General features: G+C 39.8%; 2 protein-coding genes across 2 annotated transcripts in view; both read left to right on the top strand.

Annotated features, from left to right (window-relative positions):
* Positions 1-8,040, top strand: part of cfap61 (cilia and flagella associated protein 61) — a gene marked incomplete at both ends in the record, with an annotated part of 48,490 nt that extends 40,450 nt beyond the window's left edge. The window contains 4 exons of the mRNA XM_080047530.1: positions 1,379-1,461; positions 2,715-2,926; positions 6,453-6,540; positions 7,870-8,040. Of these exons, the coding sequence (XP_079903656.1) occupies positions 1,379-1,461; positions 2,715-2,926; positions 6,453-6,540; positions 7,870-8,040 (554 nt within the window). The remainder of the gene's footprint in view (positions 1-1,378; positions 1,462-2,714; positions 2,927-6,452; positions 6,541-7,869) is intronic.
* A 5,264-nt stretch (positions 8,041-13,304) lies between these two features.
* On the top strand, positions 13,305-14,738 carry insm1a (insulinoma-associated 1a; the record flags this gene model as incomplete). The annotated part of the gene is made up of 1 exon (XM_080047617.1): positions 13,305-14,738. One exon carries the CDS (start codon positions 13,305-13,307, stop codon positions 14,736-14,738), a length of 1,434 nt encoding a protein of 477 aa, XP_079903743.1.
* Positions 14,739-17,730: the final 2,992 nt, after the last annotated feature.

Below are 17,730 nucleotides of genomic sequence, written 5' to 3'. Positions count from 1 at the left end.
TAGTTTTAGTGTTAACCAAGTTCCTAACGGTAGGTTTGATTTACATAACTTTACCGTGTGACTAAATATTTGTCACCTTTACGGAAGAACAAAAAAAAAACGTAATTGGACTTCGAAAATGAAGTCGAAATACAATGTTGAGAATGAATGGGACTTCTACAACACTTACTTCCCCCCCCCAGAAAAAATATATCATCCCACTTCACTCTTATTAGCTATCCTGCTATTTCCACAGGCATGTTAATAATCGTTTAAAATATTCAGTAAATTTAACATACACTCAAAATTCCTTCACACACAGTACATCTCAGATTTCAATATGTTTTTTACTGCGACCGTCAGTTAAACTTTATACTCCTCTCTGTCCTTCTTCTTGTTCTATCGTTTAATTTATCTATTTGTCTGCTTTCAAGAGAATTCACCCTGCCAATATATATAATTTTTTTATTACATCAATGCTTTTGTGAAACATTTTCCAATCTTTTTACTCGCCCTCACCCGCCCACGTCCTATGTTATTGTGGTTGGACACTCAAACCAATCGGAGTGTGTAACAATAGCGCATTGTGCCGCTGTGCATTCACCGTGTAACCAAGGCCAGTGCACAGGTTACATCCACACAACAGCCACTCTGCCTCAACCCTCTCACACAGACTAAATACGTATGTGAACTTTTCAGAGACATTTCAATGGAGGAGGAGAATAGTGATGCTATATTGCTGCCTGCTTTCTGAGTTCATTGAATCTGTTAGGCGGATGTTAACACTGGGCTTTCAATTTAATGACACGTCTGCTGTTGCCCTAGATTTGATGCCAGTTCATGTTCCAGCACTGAAACTAATAATGTTAATTTCTGTCATAGCGTTGCCACTGTACAAATTGCCTCAATCCTCAAATTGGTATTTCATTGCAAGATATTCCACTTGTATACAATTAAATAAAAGTGATCAAATTCTCACATTCTGAACGATTGTTAAAGTTGTTGTTGACCAAACGCTGTTGTGGAACATCCAATATGGAACATCCAAACGGCCGCTGCTTTCACCATGGTTGAGTTTTCATTTATGTCTTGAAATCAATCACAGCCACATCGTCTTATGTGTATATCGATGGATAGTTTTCTTATATTTCAACCTTTGCTATATCATCCTCATCACACCTTAACCTTCTGTCTGTCTGTCTGTCTGTCTGTCTGTCTGTCTGTCTGTCTGTCTGTCTGTCTGTCTGTCTCTCCCTCCCTCTCTCTCCCTCCCTCTCTCTGTCTCTCTCTCTCTCCCTCCCTCCCTCTCTCTCCCTCTCTCTCTCCCTCTCTCTCCCTCCCTCTCTCTCTCTCTCTCTCTCTCTCTCTCCCTCCCTCTCTCTCTCTCTCTCCCTCTCAGGTGGGAAGCTTCCTGGAGGTTTCAACTATCTGCACGTTACCAAACCAACCGCCACCATCAAGGGGAGTCGTAGTGTTAAACCGGTAAGATTTTACTTTACAACATTCCAGTGATTAATATCTTCAGTGAAAATAAATCAAAATAACATTATATTTCACAGTTATCCTCTTAGAATTTAGCAGAACTATCTTAATCCCACTGCAATATGCACTTTAAACAAGGCCAAAGAGACACTACTATATGGTGTACCTTTATAAAAGTGCTTTTACTGGCTGCCTGTCAGCTTCAGAATCGATTTTAAACTTCTCTTAATTGTCTTTAAAGCCCTGAATGGCCTGTCCCCCCCCTTACCTCAGTGAGCTCCTACAGCTGCATACCCCTTCCAGATCCCTACGTTCCTCCGACCAACTGCTGCTCAAGGTTCCGAAAACCAGACTTAAGACCCGAGGTGATAGGGCCTTTGCCGCAGCTGCCCCCAGACTTTGGAACAACCTCCCCATCCACATTAAATCATTACAGTCTGTTGACATTTTCAAATCGTCACTGAAAACACACCTCTTCTCCCTGGCATTCCCCCCTTGATTATGGCATATTTTCTGACTTTCTTATTGATATTTCTATTTCATTTTTAAATTTAGTTTTTAATGATTTTATGCGTGTTTTTCTTTTTTCCCCCGGTGTGATTTTGTCTCTGTCTTGCCTATGTTTTTTATCTTATTCTGCCTGTACAGCACTTTGGTCGGCTGCTGTCGTTTTAAATGTGCTTTATAAATAAACTTGACTTGACTTGACTTGACTTTTACTGTTTTATTTAACAGTGTTTGTAATTTTACTGGCTCCTATGTGGTTTTTGTGTTGTTTAGGCCACTCACTGTAGGACATTTTCTGTCCCTTTATGATGGACAATACAAAAGCTTTTTTTCGAATTGAATGGAATTTAATTGAAACTTGCAGTCTCACATACAGTAACTGAATTCTTCTGAAAAATCAAACCAATTATCCCCTTTGACAGATTAATAACATAAATACACATAATATGACAACTTATAATATATGAAAAATAAACCTCTTGAATCTTGAATTTATTTCACTAACTTCTTGTTCTTTCCTCCGTTATAATATTACATGAAATCAATAAAAAAAGGGGATTTTAGATACAGAAATGTCGGCCCTCTAGAAAGTATAATCATGCATATGTACTCAGTACTTTGGTTTGGGCCCCTTTTGCATCAATTCTTGCCTCAATTCCATTACATTTTCCAGGATATTCTAATAATATGAGTTTCACCGGTATATTCTCCCTCTAACTTCTCATTCTCTCCTCCATTGTGTATAGATACAGGACAATGGCATTGCGACAGGAGGAGCGGAGACGGGGAACTACTTCTCTTTACACCTGGACTCACTGGACGTGGTGGAGACTCTCACCTGCCTCTCTCTCCAGCCCCTCCCCTTCTCCAATTACCTGTGTCTGTTCGCCAAACACCAGCAGCTGCTCGGCCAGCTGTCCAACCGATACTACCAGGGGCTCATCCGGGACCTGTACAGGTGGGAAAAGAGATGAATGGAAGGCTGGAAAAATTAGGGGAGAAAAAAAATCTGTTTAATATTTTATTTTTATTTTTATTTTTTTATTTTTTTATGATAGGCACAAGTGTACAGCTGGCACACAGACAAGGAAGGCTTACAAATATATATTTTTTTGTATTTGTTTATTTCATCTTTTATTTTTTTATTTATGATAGGGAGGCAACATGCTCATTCATTTAGAGACAATATGCTGTTTATAAGGCCAGAGTTAGTTTTAGTGTGTGCTAAGGTGGGAGGAAAGAGAGAAGAAAGGCTTACCAATCATCCTCATCAACTTTTATTATTCGACTCAAGGTCCATTTAAAAGACAGAGATAAGGCAGGCTTGAAAATACGTCTTAGATTTTTTTAGTATTTCATTTATTTTTTTTTTTTTCAATTTTATTTATGAGCTGTAAAAATGCAGGTAACAGAGAGAGAAATTACAAATAAAATACAAATGCAAGATGTTGCTCGGCCAGCTGTCCAACCGCTACTACCAGGGGCTCATCCGGGACCTGTACAGGTGGGAAAAGAGATGAATGGAAGGCTAACAAGAAAAAATAATTGTCTTTAGATAATTTTTTATTTATGTAATGTAATGTAACTTTATCTAAACAGGGACAATGTACAACAGAAACATTAACCTTGTTTAAAGCGAGGAGAGAGATGCATTGTACCAGGTTTTTAGCAAACTGCTATTTTCTTCCTGTAGTCCCTGGGCAGGTAAGAACAATAAATACTACTAAACTAAACAAGACACAATAATATCTAGACATGGGATTAAACATTAATAGGCACAAGTGTACAGGTGGGACACAGAGACAAGGAAGGCTTACAAATCATCCATATCAACTTTTACTATTCGACTCATGGTCCATTTAAACAACATACAACACAAACAATACAACACACACACACACACACACACACACACACACACACACACACACACACATAAATTAGAATAAAAACGTGAGGAGATATTCACTGATTTGGACAGCAAGCGTTCTCCAGAATCACTGAAATCTGCCTGCAACATAGCGATTTTCTGATTATAGCTTGATACAGTACGTGGCTATTAGCTGCCACACATAAGCATTATTACAACTTGTGCAATATGAATCGGCACCATCCATTTTGGCTAAAAAACTTTTGTTCACAATAGTTTGCTTTTGTGCTTGTTATGTTGTTGGATACAGTGTGGGTGTTTGTTTTCAGTTTGGGCCATAATTTTACCATTTTTCTTTTGCAAAATTCTCTGAGAAAATTGAACAAACTTAGAAAAAATTACCAGAATTATCCATTTATTTTCCTATTATTATTATTATACTTTTTATTTCGTCTGTATGGTTTATTTCTTGGAATGTATTCTAGGAAAAGTAATATCTCTCGAACTGAAGTATAAAATAAGTATACACACATCCGAAAACAGAATACTGATAGACAATAGAACTGCAAGAAATTGTGCTTTTGGTGACTGAAATGCTCTGTGATTTCACCAAACAAACTTTACCAAAATTGATATTTTCTTTGCCGTTATTGTGTTATATCGTACAATATTTTTGTGAGTTCGTCCAGCCCCTCAAGTGGTATAATTTAATTTTTTGAAAGATTTTTTTTTTTTGGCATTTTCAAGCTTTATTAGATAGTACAGATTTGAAATGGGGAGACAGAGAGAGAGAGAGAGAGAGAGAGAGAGAGAGAGAGAGAGAGGGGGGATGACCTGCAGTAAAGGTCCACGGGTCGGATTCGAACCCGCGACCACTGCAACAAAGGCTGGAGCCGATATGGTACACGCTCTATCCACTACACCACAGGAGCGCATGGTATCATTTATTTCAAGTAAACATGTTGCTGGATATCTCATACCAAAACAACAGCAGGTGGTCACATATTTTGAATTTTTTATTTTTTTTTTATATATATTTTTACAACCAACTTCTGTGTAAAGAAAAAATTGCCACTTTCACTGTATCTGAAGCCATTTTGAGTGTGTGATAGAGAGAATGTTGTTTTTTTAAGGGAGTGAAATGTATGACCTCACACACGTCAAAAACCAACACGTAAGCGAGAGAGATTTAGTCCTTCAGTGTCTTTTGTCCTCAGGCTGTCTGTCTGAGTGTTTGCTAGTGTGACTTTACGGCCTGCATAAGTGTGTGTGTGTGTGTGTGTGTGTGTGTGTGTGTGTGTGTGTGTGTGTGTGTGTGTGTGTGTGTGTGTGTGTGTGTGTCAAACAGCGGGTGACCTGCTTCTGAGGTTTTCAACACAAATGACCCCCAGATATGGACGTGTCTATTGTCCCCTTTTCCTTCTAATCTGTTTATGCAGCGGGCCAGTCTGTCTTTGTTGCGGACAAGACAAAGCAGCACACACACACACACACACACACACACACACACACACAGCACACACACACTCTCTCTCTCTCTCTCTCTCTCTCTCTCTCTCTCTCTCTCTCTCACACACACTCACGCACACCCATACACACACACACTCAGATGACTCCTGAAGTCATTGTAGAGGCCGACGCAGCATCGAGAGCCGTTAAAATAATTGATTGACCGGGTGGCAGTTTGGGGGTTATTCAGTCAACACAGTTAGAGTTAGCTTCTGGGCGTGTGTGTGTGTGTGTGTGTGTGTGTGTGTGTGTGTGTGTGTGTGTGTGTGTGTGTGTGTGTGTGTGTGTGTGTGTGTGTGTGTGTGTGTGTGTGTTTGGTTCCTTCAAGCATTGGCTGATACTGAACTTTAATTTAAAGGGTCAGTTCACCCAAATAATTACAAACACATTTCTCATTTGCCTCTTGTGTCAAGCTATGCAACGGAATAGTGTTACACACACACACACACACACACACACACACACACACACACACACACACACACACACACACACACACACACACACACAAGCTTTCATCTGAAGCAGTCAGGCTTTAGCTATACATTTTTATTGAGGAGAAAGTTATTTTTTTTTTCATTATGCGCTTCAAAAAAAAAGTGGGAATTTTCGAGAATAAAGTTGAAATACAGAAATATGCCATTGCTTAACTTAAGTGTATTTGAATATTCTGTATCAGTATTTAGAATAAGACAATGTACATTAAGTCAAGACTTCTGTCAATAGTCATATTAATGTCTCTGTGTGTGTGTGTGTGTGTGTGTGTGTGTGTGTGTGTGTGTGTGTGTGTGTGTGTGTGTGTGTGTGGGGGGGGGGGGGGGGCGCTGTACTTTGGCTGACCCTGCACTAAAACCTCATCCCTCGAAAGTGTGGAGACTTGAGAGAAAGGACAAGTTTCAATGTGCCTCATGTAAATTGGCTAATATAGAAACTTAACTTAACAATAATATTGATATCTGAATATTTCTGTGTGTGTGTGTGTGTGTGTCTCTCTGTGCGTCTGTCTGTGTGTGTGTGTGTGTGTCTCTGTGCGTGTGTGTGTGTGTGTGTGTGTGTGTCTCTGTGCGTGTGTGTGTGTGTGCGCGTGTGTGCGTCTCTCCCACAGTTTCTTCAGGCAGAGTTGGTGTTTTGCCGTTTATCACGACAGATTCTCTGACTTTGAGCAGGAGCTTCAACAGATCACCTCCTCCACGGTTCGTACATTTTTTTTAAGATAATTTTTTGGGCATTTTCAAGCTTTATTAGACAGTACAGAGTTGAAATGGGGAGACAGAGACAGAGAGAGAGAGGGGGGGGATGACCTGCAGTAAAGGTCCACGGGTCGGATTTGAACCCGCGACCACTGCAACGAAGACCGGAGCCAATATGGTACACGCTCTATCCACTACACCACCGGAGCGCCCCATGATCATTTATTTTAAGCATTTGCCAAGAAAACATGTCGCTAGATAGCTGATATCAAAACAACAGCAGGTGGTCACACATTTTGGAAAAAGAAATTGCTATTTTTACAACCAATTTCTGTATATAAAAAAAATTGCAACGAAGGCCGGAGCCAATATGGTACGCGCCCTATCCACTACACCACCGGAGCCAATATGGTACGCGCCCTATCCACTACGCCACCGAAGTTCGTACATTTGAATTATTATTTTCTGATAAAAAAATCAACAAGTTTGACATTAAACTTTGTCTGACATTTCTTTCCTTCCTCCTTCTCAATTATAATTATGTCAGTGGATAGAAAATACGATGTGAAATGTCAGATTTAAATGTTGATAAAAATATTGAATATCAAACAGGGAAATGCCAGGACTTCCGTGACAGTCTTTAGCAGATGGAATATCTCCTCACGATCCGCTACCTGTCCGTAATGTGTGTGTGCTGAAAAAAGAAATTCAGTGCTTATACACAGCCTAGACTCTGTAAACGGGCATGTTTCTAGCTACGATGGCCCCCTTTTGTTTACATTGCTTTGTTTGCATGCCAGTTTACAGAGCCTAGGCTGTGTATTAACACCAGATTTGCAGTGGTCGCGGGTTCAAATCCGACCCGTGGACCTTTACTGCAGGTCATCCCCCTCCCCTCTCTCTCTCTCTGTCTCCCCATTTCAACTCTGTACTGTCTAATAAAGCTTGAAAATGCCAAAAAATAATCTTTAAAAGAGAAGAATAGAATAGACATAACAAATGTATTTGTCTTTATGTCTCCTGCATATGATGTCTTCTGTATTTTTATTTGTGTGTAACGTTTAGTAAAGGCTTAACCAGGGACAGGGGGTTGCAAATTATTCTTGACTACAAACCTGTTCGCATGGCTTCTATTTTATATTTTATATGAAACAATGTGCAATATATTTGTCCCTGCTCAATAAACTTCTAAAAAAAAATATATATATTTTGTTCGTGCAGGACCCTGAACTCTGTACTATCTAATAAAGCTTGAAAATGCCAAAAAAATAATCTTTAAAAAAAAAGTATACAATAGACATTACATATTTCGACCTGTATTATTTTGTTCAGGACCCTCTGGAGTCAGAGCAGCAGCCGGACACAGAAGAAGAAGCCGTCGTTGTTCCTAAACACAGATTTACAGAAGCTGAGAATCGAGCCGCTCTGAGAAACAGCGCTGTGAAGTATCTGACATACAACCGCAACCTGCTGCCCATGTTCGCCATCCCGGGACAGATGTGACCTCATCAGTGACCTCATCAGTGACATCACACACTCCACTAAAGGTTTTTTTTTTTAACCCTGTTTGTTCTATGTGTTTCCACAGCAACAGAATAAAACGGTCTGAACACAAAACACAAGCAAACTTAAATTTTTTTTTTTGGGGCCATTTTCAGTGCTTTATTGATAGTTCAGAGAGACCGATGAAATAGGGCAGAGAGGGGAATGACATGCAGAGAACGACCCGAATCATATTGTCTTTGAAAAGGTGCCGTGTTGTTAAAGTTGACTGTTTTTCACACAAATGCACCCACAAAAAAACATTGCTCCATCGCACTGCTAGTGGTCAAACATTTTGCACGTTACCCTTAAAGCTATAGTGTGTAACTTCTGTTCCCTGCCCCCCCCCCCCCCCCCCCCCCATGAGGAATTCTGCATAATTACAACAACACTGTGGGTGATTATACATGAGGTAAGCATTTCGGGGATGGCGCATGGATTTAATTATACCTTCTGCTGTACGTCCAGGTATTTTCTTAGTAGTAGAATCAACAGCTGAAACATGAATTAACATACTGGTAATGTTGTGTTTAATTAATACAATCTTGATACGTTCTTTGATTTAATGGTGCAGTGTGTAATATGACATCATCAAGAAAGTTCTACAAAGTTCTAGAATGCAACGCTCCCTGGGTAACCCCAACCCTTTCGAATAATAACAGAAGCTACAGTGGCCTTCAAGGACAAGAACAATTCTAAATGTTAAACAATGCACCTGATGACATTCCAACTATGACACTTTCAAGATGGCGGCACTAGGCCTTGGTCCAAAATATGCAGAAATATGGACATATATGAGACCCTTTCTAAGGGAAAAAATAATAATTAAAAACGTTTTTTTCAGCTATTATGGACTAAATTAAATGTACTTATGGATATTATAATTACTTTCTACAAAATCTGCTAGGAAATAAAACCAAAATTCTACACACTGCAGGTTTAAGTGATAAGTCTTTTGATTTGATCCTTTGTTTGATGAAATAAAGACTATTCCAATATTCTAGCCCTCAATATATCAGGGTTTGTATCGACATGTATGCATATTTCTCATGTAAGCATCAAATTATTTCCCTTTTAAGGTCCATAATTAGATTTTTCTAAACATGGAAAACTTCTCACCAACTAACTTAAACATAACCTGCCTCATATCGTTGAATAAAAGCACAATTTTTACTTTTTTTTTTTTTTTTTTTCATTTTTCTCATGATAAAATCAAATGAATTCACTTGTTAGGTCCGTAATTAGATGTGTCTAAATATGATGTAGAGCATATCATTGAATACAAGTCAAATGTGATCTTTTATATGACTATTTTGGCCTTTCTAAGGTTTTTTTTTGTCCTCCTTTATACTAATGTGCCAACTGTAACTGTGTGTATGAGCTCTCCCCTCACTCACTGACTCTGCACGGAGCGTGACCAATCACACAACCCCTATAGCGGCTTCAGATGAAAGCTTTGTGTGTGTGTGTGTGTGTGTGTGTGTGTGTGTGTGTGTGTGTGTGTGTGTGTGTGTGTGTGTGTGTGTGCGCGCGTCTGTGTGTGTGTGTGTGTGTGTGTGTGTGTGTGCTTGTAAGGGGGGGAAGCTGGTGTCACTCTTCAGCTGTATGCTAATGAGCTTGGAGCCCGTCGGGGAAAATAACCGCACACACACACACACACACACACACACACACACACACACACACACACACACACAACATATGTCGGCACCTACAAACAGCCCGCAGGCCGGCTGGCTGGTGGTGTCCAGATATAACGTTAGATATCACAGGAATGATCTGTGATCAGTCACAATGTAAATGAATGGACGATCCTATGAAAACATTACATTAAAAATATCATCAATAGTTATCTCTAAAAAAAAATCTAAAAAGTGTTTTTTCTGGTGAGTTTAAGTACTTATAGGGACTTTAATGCTAACTTAAAGACCTACTTCACCGGTGGGAATATGAAGGTGTATTGAACTCTGAGATCCTATGTAGTATAAATATGCAAAGATTTTAGAAATCAGTTCATCCTAGCCTGAGAAAAGGCAGAAAGAGTGTTTTATGGTCTCACTGTCTGACCCTACATTTTCCCATCCGTGATGTACACACATGGTAAAATGTAGGGTTAGGATTAATAGGACAGCTGGGCCAAGGGAAGACTGAGGGAAGACTGAGGGAAGAAAAACCTCATTCATTATATTATAATAGTGATTTTATAACGCTGGTTCCTTATGGGTGAAGTATTCCTTTAATGATATTCTAGTCTTCAATAACTTTAACTATAATGTTCATATATTTGAATACTGCTGCTTTTCATTGTATTTTTGTGTATAAATAGACAATAAAAGTGTTTTATGGTATTTCATCTATGTGGTATTACAGTGTGTCTATATAATATTCTCAATAGACATTTTATTCCTTCTTGTGGTGTTTTGTTTTCAGTTTGCAGTCACGTTTTCTTATTTGTATTCGACCTGTTATGTGTAATATGACACAGAAGGATGTATGGGATTTAAGCTTTGTTTATTATATATTAATATGAAAGAGTTATCACAAACTGCACACGAATGCTGAACAAAAGTCACGAAGTAAGAAACAAATCTCAGTTATTTAAAGTATTTTCTGTGTGTTTTGAGTATTGTGTTGTCACTACACTATTGAAAAAAGTTCCAGTACGCTGAAATGATTTCAGCCTGTTTCCAAATCAACATGTTTAAGGAATTGTCTTTGAGTTAGTTTCTATATCTTAAAAAATGTAAACTGCTTTTAGCTCAATTAAACCAATTTTACCATCACCAACTCCTGTTAAACTAAGGAAAACAATGGGTTATTGGCTTATAGCAGCATTTGACTGGTAGTCTAACTGTTCATATTCCAGCTCAACAGTTAAACATCAAATCAATCAAACTTAAACCTTCCCTGTGTTCCAATCCCCATACTTCCCTACTATTTAGTATGCCAGAAAAAGATTTAGGACGTCCCAATACATGCACGTCAATTATAGTATGCTGAAAATACATAAATGCACCTCTAACTCCAATTGGATTTTGGACTATGCGTCTTTATTCTCGACATTTCTTGACATAATGAAAAAAAATCTTCCTTATCTGATTTTTTTTTCTCTCCTGTCTGTGGCCCTAAAACTCTTCTGTACTTTAGTATGTAGTGTAGTAAAAAGAAAGAGTATGTGATTTGGAACGCAGTACTTATTTTTTCCAAAGTGTCCCACTACCACACACGCTGCCTTCTGCACCCCCACAATCCAGACTCATATCCGTCTGACCCGGGTCAGATCTGACCGGCAGACATTTGGGTTTGATGTGTTTTAACTGGCAGATAATCTCCCCTTGCCCCATTTGGAGTGAAACACAGTATAAAGAAAAAGCGCACTGACTGATTACGCACAGCACGCGCCGACGGTATGCGAGGGGGCCAGATTGCTTTTTTTTGGAATGGCCCCCACTTCTCTTTTTTTTTTTTTCTTCAACTGTGCAATTTCCTTTTCAATCACGGCGCGCGGGTCTACAGCTTGCACTAGCGCGCGCCATTGTGATGCAAAGTAGGAAACCCTCCCTCCTCTCGCGCTATTAATTATGTATGCGTAAAATGACGGATTCATATGTCCGGAGTTAACTGTCACGCCAGCGCACATGCTGCTGCAGGGGCGCACAGTGCTTAGAAATGTGCGTCTGTTGCTTGGTTAGTTAGTTTTGGGTATTTATCTGATTTATTTGAGGGATTTACTATATATCGTTTAGTGCAACAGCGTGTTTTTCCAATCTCTAGTTTGACTTGTGTGTCTTAGATTTTTTTTTATCGGTTAAAATCAGTTAATTAGGGGGCGCCTTTAGCTCAGTTGGTAAGGCGTCCCCTCCATGGGCCTCGGCCAGCAGCGGACCCGGGTTCGATTCCAGCCCGCGGTCGTTCTCTGCATGTCACTCCCCTCTCTGCCCCATTTCATCTCTGTCTCTACACTATCAATAAAGCATAAAAATGCCAAAAAAAATATCTTAAAAAAAAAATCAGTTAATTAAAGTATCCTGAATCACAAAATAAGCAGCTGTTGCACTTGTTTTCACATGAAAATCTTTTTATAACTCGTCTTATTATTATTTTTATTTTTTAAATCAAGGTTCTGCTGGAAATCCATCTCATCTCAAGCTCGTTTATTTCCCAACGTTCATATTGTTATTGTTATGCACCACTTTTTTGACGCCGTTATGTGCATACGGATGACTCCTTTTTGCCGAATGTAAGATTGTTTATCATAACTATATATCTAACTATAGTTGATTGTTTAGTGCGTAAAGGCGCAAATTTTGAATTTTGAATTTAAAATCTCCAACTACTTGGAATTTAACATTTTCCACTTTTCCCTATTGGTATTTTCCCCAATCACTTGTATTTCTCGATGCCGTTATATGTGGACGTATGGATATGTCTCCTTTTTGGACAAATCAGAGCCCCCACCGACACACACACACACACACACACACGCAAACACACACACACCGCCTCCTCCTCGTCGTCTCGACCCGGGCACACGCCAGGAGCCTCCTGCTTTTACGGTCTGATGAGTTTGTATAGAAATCTACACGTGCCTCGGCTTTGTGTGTCTCCTTAGGGTGGCGGTGGAGGGTGTGTGTGTGTGTGTGTTGTGTGTGTGTGTGTGTGTGTGTATAGAGAGAGAGAGAGAGTGTGTGTGCGCGCTTGTGTTTCGGTGTGTGTGTGTGTGTGTATATAGAGATTGTGTCTGTGTGTGTTTTTGTGTGTGTAGAATGTGCGCGTGTGTCTGTGTGTGCGCTGGCTGCTTGTGTGTTTCTGTGTGTCTGTAGTGTGTAAGGGGAGGGAGGGGGGGGGGCGGTACAATACAATACAACCCCTCAGGTACATCTGCTTTGCAATCTGCAAATCCACCCAGCCCCTCTCCATCCTCCCGCACCCACTCCCCAAATCCACGGGGGACCACGAGCTCTTTTCTGATTGGACCAGGCGGAGACAACGAAAGAAGGGGGGTGGGAGGGGGGACACACAATGTCATCATGTCGCCTTAAAAAGAGTGCTGCTATGTCTGTGGTGAAAGCATTTGGGAAGGATCAGTAGCGGTGGAAGTAACAACAACGACCAAAAAGACAGCAGACGCGTCAAATGTTGTTACTGTGAATTTGGGAAAGTGGATTTTTCTTGTCTTTCGTCTAAAGTGCCTTTGAGAACATCTCCATCCATCCAGATTGAAAATGCCGAGGGGATTTTTGGTGAAACGGAACAAGAAGCCCAACCCTGTGTCCTACCGCGTCCGCTCAGATGAAGAGGAAACGGAACGAATAACATCGCATGCGGCAGTCTTGTCCACTTGTGTCCAGTCTACCGCATGCGTGCCATTACGCTCACTAACGCCAACGCAACCTATCTACGGGGCGGCGGCAAACGGAGACGCCAAACCCGTGCAGTTTGGGAACCCTGAGTCGGTGTACCATCCACTGTACAGCCCCACGCGCCCAGTCAGCCAGGAACACGAGCGCTCAGCCTCTTACTTCACCGAGAGACGATTCAATCTTGGGTCGCCGGTTCGCGCGGAAGCTTTCCCTGCGCCTCCAACTGCCGCGCGCACCGCCTTGGATCATCTATTCGCTCCCGTGGACCTGAAAATCGCCTCCAGTAACAGTAGCCGAATTGGCACCACCACTACTACAACTAATAACAATACTGCATCCACTGGGACGCTCCCTACCGCTACCGCCACCGCAACCTCTACCGCGCAAGCGACAAAACGCACGTCAAGCGACACAAGCGAGCGCAAAGGAAAACCGCCCTCCAAGAAAACCAAAGCCATCCGGAAACTGCACTTTGAGGATAATGTCACCACGTCTCCGGTTCTGGGGCTCAAAATCAAAGAGGCAGTGCCCGCCGAACAGAAGCCTTCCGCGGGGGAGAATAACAGCAACAACCCGGTGGGGGATTTCGTTTGCCAGCTGTGTCGAGAGGCGTACCTTGACCCCTTCGCTCTAGCGCAACACAAATGCTCCAGGATCGTGCGCGTTGAGTACAGGTGTCCAGAGTGCGATAAAGTGTTCAGCTGCCCGGCGAACCTCGCCTCACACAGGCGCTGGCACAAACCAAAGCAGCAGAATAACGCGCAGACTATGGAGAGCGACAACAACAATAACAAGGCGGCAGCAAACGCATGCGGCAAAACATCGCCTGACAACGCGAACAATTCTAAGGATTCTAGTAGTGACAGGGACACACCCAGCCCAGGCTTGTCCGAGTCCGGCTCTGACGAAGGGCTGTATGATTGTCACCACTGTGGGAAGAAATTCAAGCGCCAAGCCTACTTAAGGAAGCATCTAGCGTCCCAACACGGTTCTCCTAAGCCCGTGGAAGGTGAGGGCGAGCCGGCTAGCGAACATCACGCATCACCGCTAAACCTGAGCGCTGCTGGCTCTATTTCTACCCAGCACCTGTGTCCAGTTTGTGGCGAGAACTTTTCCAATAGAGGCAGTGTGGAGCGACACATCCGCCTGTTGCATTCGTCGCAGGTGTACCAGTGTAAATACTGCCCCGCGCTCTTCTACAGCTCACCTGGGCTCACGAGACACATCAACAAGTGCCATCCGTCCGAGAACCGGCAGGTGATACTGCTTCAGATGCCGCTGCGCCCCGCCTGCTGAGCTAATCATCCCGGTGTGTCTTCTTCGCCTGTAGAGACCCAGGGATGCCTTAGGCCTTATACCAAGAAGACAAGGTTTTTTAGATGTAATACTAATAATAATGGATTGGATTTATATAGCGCTTTATTTACTAGGAACTCAAAGCGCTTGAGATGTGTTTATGGGGGTGACACTGCAAAAAAAAAATATCACGCTTGTAATTTTTTATTTTATTTTTATTTTTTAAGTTGGGGCTCCTAAAAGCTGACTTTTTTTTAAATTAATTATTTATTTAATGTATTTTATTCTTATTTATTAAATTAAATGAATGAATGTATGGTCTGGGAGGATGAACTATAGAACAAGTATCCCTCTTATAACCATTTTTTTTTTGTATTAATATGTATAAGTTTGCGCTCCTAAAATCTGACTATTTTTCTAAATAAAAATTATAAATAGATGCCCAAGGGATGCCTTTGCAAAAGAAAACACACAGTCAAGATTTGTTTAAGGGAGAATACACTGCAAAAAAATATCCCACGTAAAAGACTTGTATTATTGTGCTCCTAAAATCTGACTATTTTTTCTAAATTAACTGAAAACATATCACACTTTGGTGAGACGCTGTAACTCTCCTGCTTCAGACATTTTATAATGAACTTATTCTACCTATTTTTAAAGATTTTTTTCAACACACGTTCTTCTACGCCTCACAAGCATCCGTGTGTCTAATTTTGTGACGTTAATTGAAGAAAACGCACAAATCCTTTCAAAATAAAAGAAGGGGATTGTTTGTTGCCAGATTTGAGAAGAAAAATCGATTTATTTTTTGCAGTGTCACTCCTAGGAGCATCCAATCAATAAAAGGTCAAAAGGTCAGTGGCTCACCTGCAGCTGGCAGTGATTCAGTGCCTTGCATGAGGACACTTCAGCAGGTTCTGTGTGTGCGTGTGTGCGTGTGTGTGTGTGTGCGTGTGTGTGTGCGTGTGTGTGTGTGTGTGTGTGTGTGTGTGTGTGTGTGTTTGTACCCCCTCCTCCCTCCTCCATTTAAAATGTCTCTCACATTTCAAACCACTTAGATTGTTCATTTATTTTTGTAGCCTTTTCTGCACAAGTGCTATTAGCTTCTAGACCTAAGAGAGTTACCTACAAGATGTAGACGATAAATAAAAAATAAATAAAAAATTAACTAAATCAGTCATAACTCTGATTAGCTTTAACATATTATAGCTTGTGGATCCGTGGATCAGTAGCTGTTTTGCCTAAAGAGTTAACACTAGCGTAGCCGGTAATGCCTTCGATTAGACTGCTGTACAACTGCCTTAAAACTGAACTATTCTGATTGTTTTCTGTCACTTATTTATCACTGGCTGTTGCTGGGTTTGGTATGATTATGTTACGATTTTTTTTTTTATTCTTTACAAAGCCTTCTGTATTACGACTATACAGTATATTTAACTCCATTCGTCTCTTATTTATTTATGTACGTATTTATTAATTAAATTATTTGTGTAATTTATTGCTATGTCTGTGTGGTCTATTATATGTGCATCTGTTGCTGTGTATTTTTCACAATGTAGCCAAAATTGTTTTTTATTTTTATTTGTATTTATTTTAACTTATATTGGGGAAAAAAAAGATATTTGAGGACGGCTGTGTGTGTGTGTGTGTTCAAGTGACATTATAGCAATCAAGGATGTTCACCAAGCCGCTCACTTGAATACCTACTGAATGCAATCATGATTTTATTTTTTATTTTATTTTATTTTATTTTATTTTATTTTATTTTATTTTATTTTATTTTATTTTATTTTATTTTATTTTATTTTATTTTATTTTATTTTATTTTATTTTATTTTATTTTATTTTATTTTATTTTATTTTATTTTATTTTATTTTATTTTATTTATTTATTTGTGTAACCGTTAGCTCTTAAACTGCTTTGGATGTTTCTGCAGTATTTTGCTAAATGTCCAAAAAATTAAAATAAAAAGACCAAACTGAGGAACTGTTTCTACTTGTCTTTTATGTCTTGTGGATGATTTTAATTTAGAGATATATACGCTTAGGTGCTATAAAGATGTTCTGAGGAACTTTTCAGTTTGTGTTCATTCTAGCGCCCCCCTTTGGGCAAAAGCGGTAGTGTTTTTACCACGCCAGCTGTTGTTCCTGGGTGAGTGTATACCCCATGACAAAGGCATTAAGAAAAACTATATAAAAATAGCCATTCTTTGCACTGATGGTCTCGTTTGCTGTTACATGTAATTTATGATCATCACAGGAAAAATGAGACTGTTTCAGAAATATCTAAAAGTTGCTCGTAGCTCCTTTGAATCAGTCATGAGACCCAACGACCCACTAGTTTATTATTCATTCAAGTAGTTATTAATTTTATCTTCATTAAAGTAGTTTTGGGGCCAAAAAACAGACAATTGTTAAAGATACTTAAACCTGCAGTGTGTAGAATTTTGGGTTTTATTTCCTAGCAGATTTTGTAGAAAGTAATTATAATATCCATAAGTACATTTAATTTAGTGCATAATAGCTGAAAAATATGTTTTTAATTATTTATTTTTCCCTTAGAAAGGGTCTCATATATGTCCATATTTCTGCATATTTTGGACCAAGGCCTAGTGCCGCCATCTTGAAAGTGTCATAGTTGGAATGTCATCAGGTGCATTGTTTAAAATTTAGAATTGTTCTTGTCCTTGAAGGCCACTGTAGCTTCTGTTATTATTCTAAAGGGTTGGGGTTACCCGGGGAGTGTTGCATTCTAGAACTTTGTAGAACTTTCTTGATGATGTCATATTACACACTGCACCTTTAAAAGCCTTAATAAAAACAACAACAGTGTCGCTGTGGTTACTGAAATAAGCGCAGTAATTTATATGTATTTACTCAAAAAAAGTGGGAAACAATCAATTGAAATATACAAAATGTAATTATACGACGACTTAAAAATTGAGACAACAGATAGTATCCAAGATTCAAGAGTTTATTTGTCATAAGCACA

This window comes from Ammodytes marinus (assembly GCF_949987685.1).
Source record: "Ammodytes marinus genome assembly, chromosome: 19".
In the NCBI taxonomy this organism is placed as follows: Eukaryota; Metazoa; Chordata; class Actinopteri; order Uranoscopiformes; family Ammodytidae; genus Ammodytes; species Ammodytes marinus.
The sequence above is the reverse complement of the archived record's forward strand: the minus strand, read 5'-3'. Positions and strand labels throughout refer to the sequence as shown.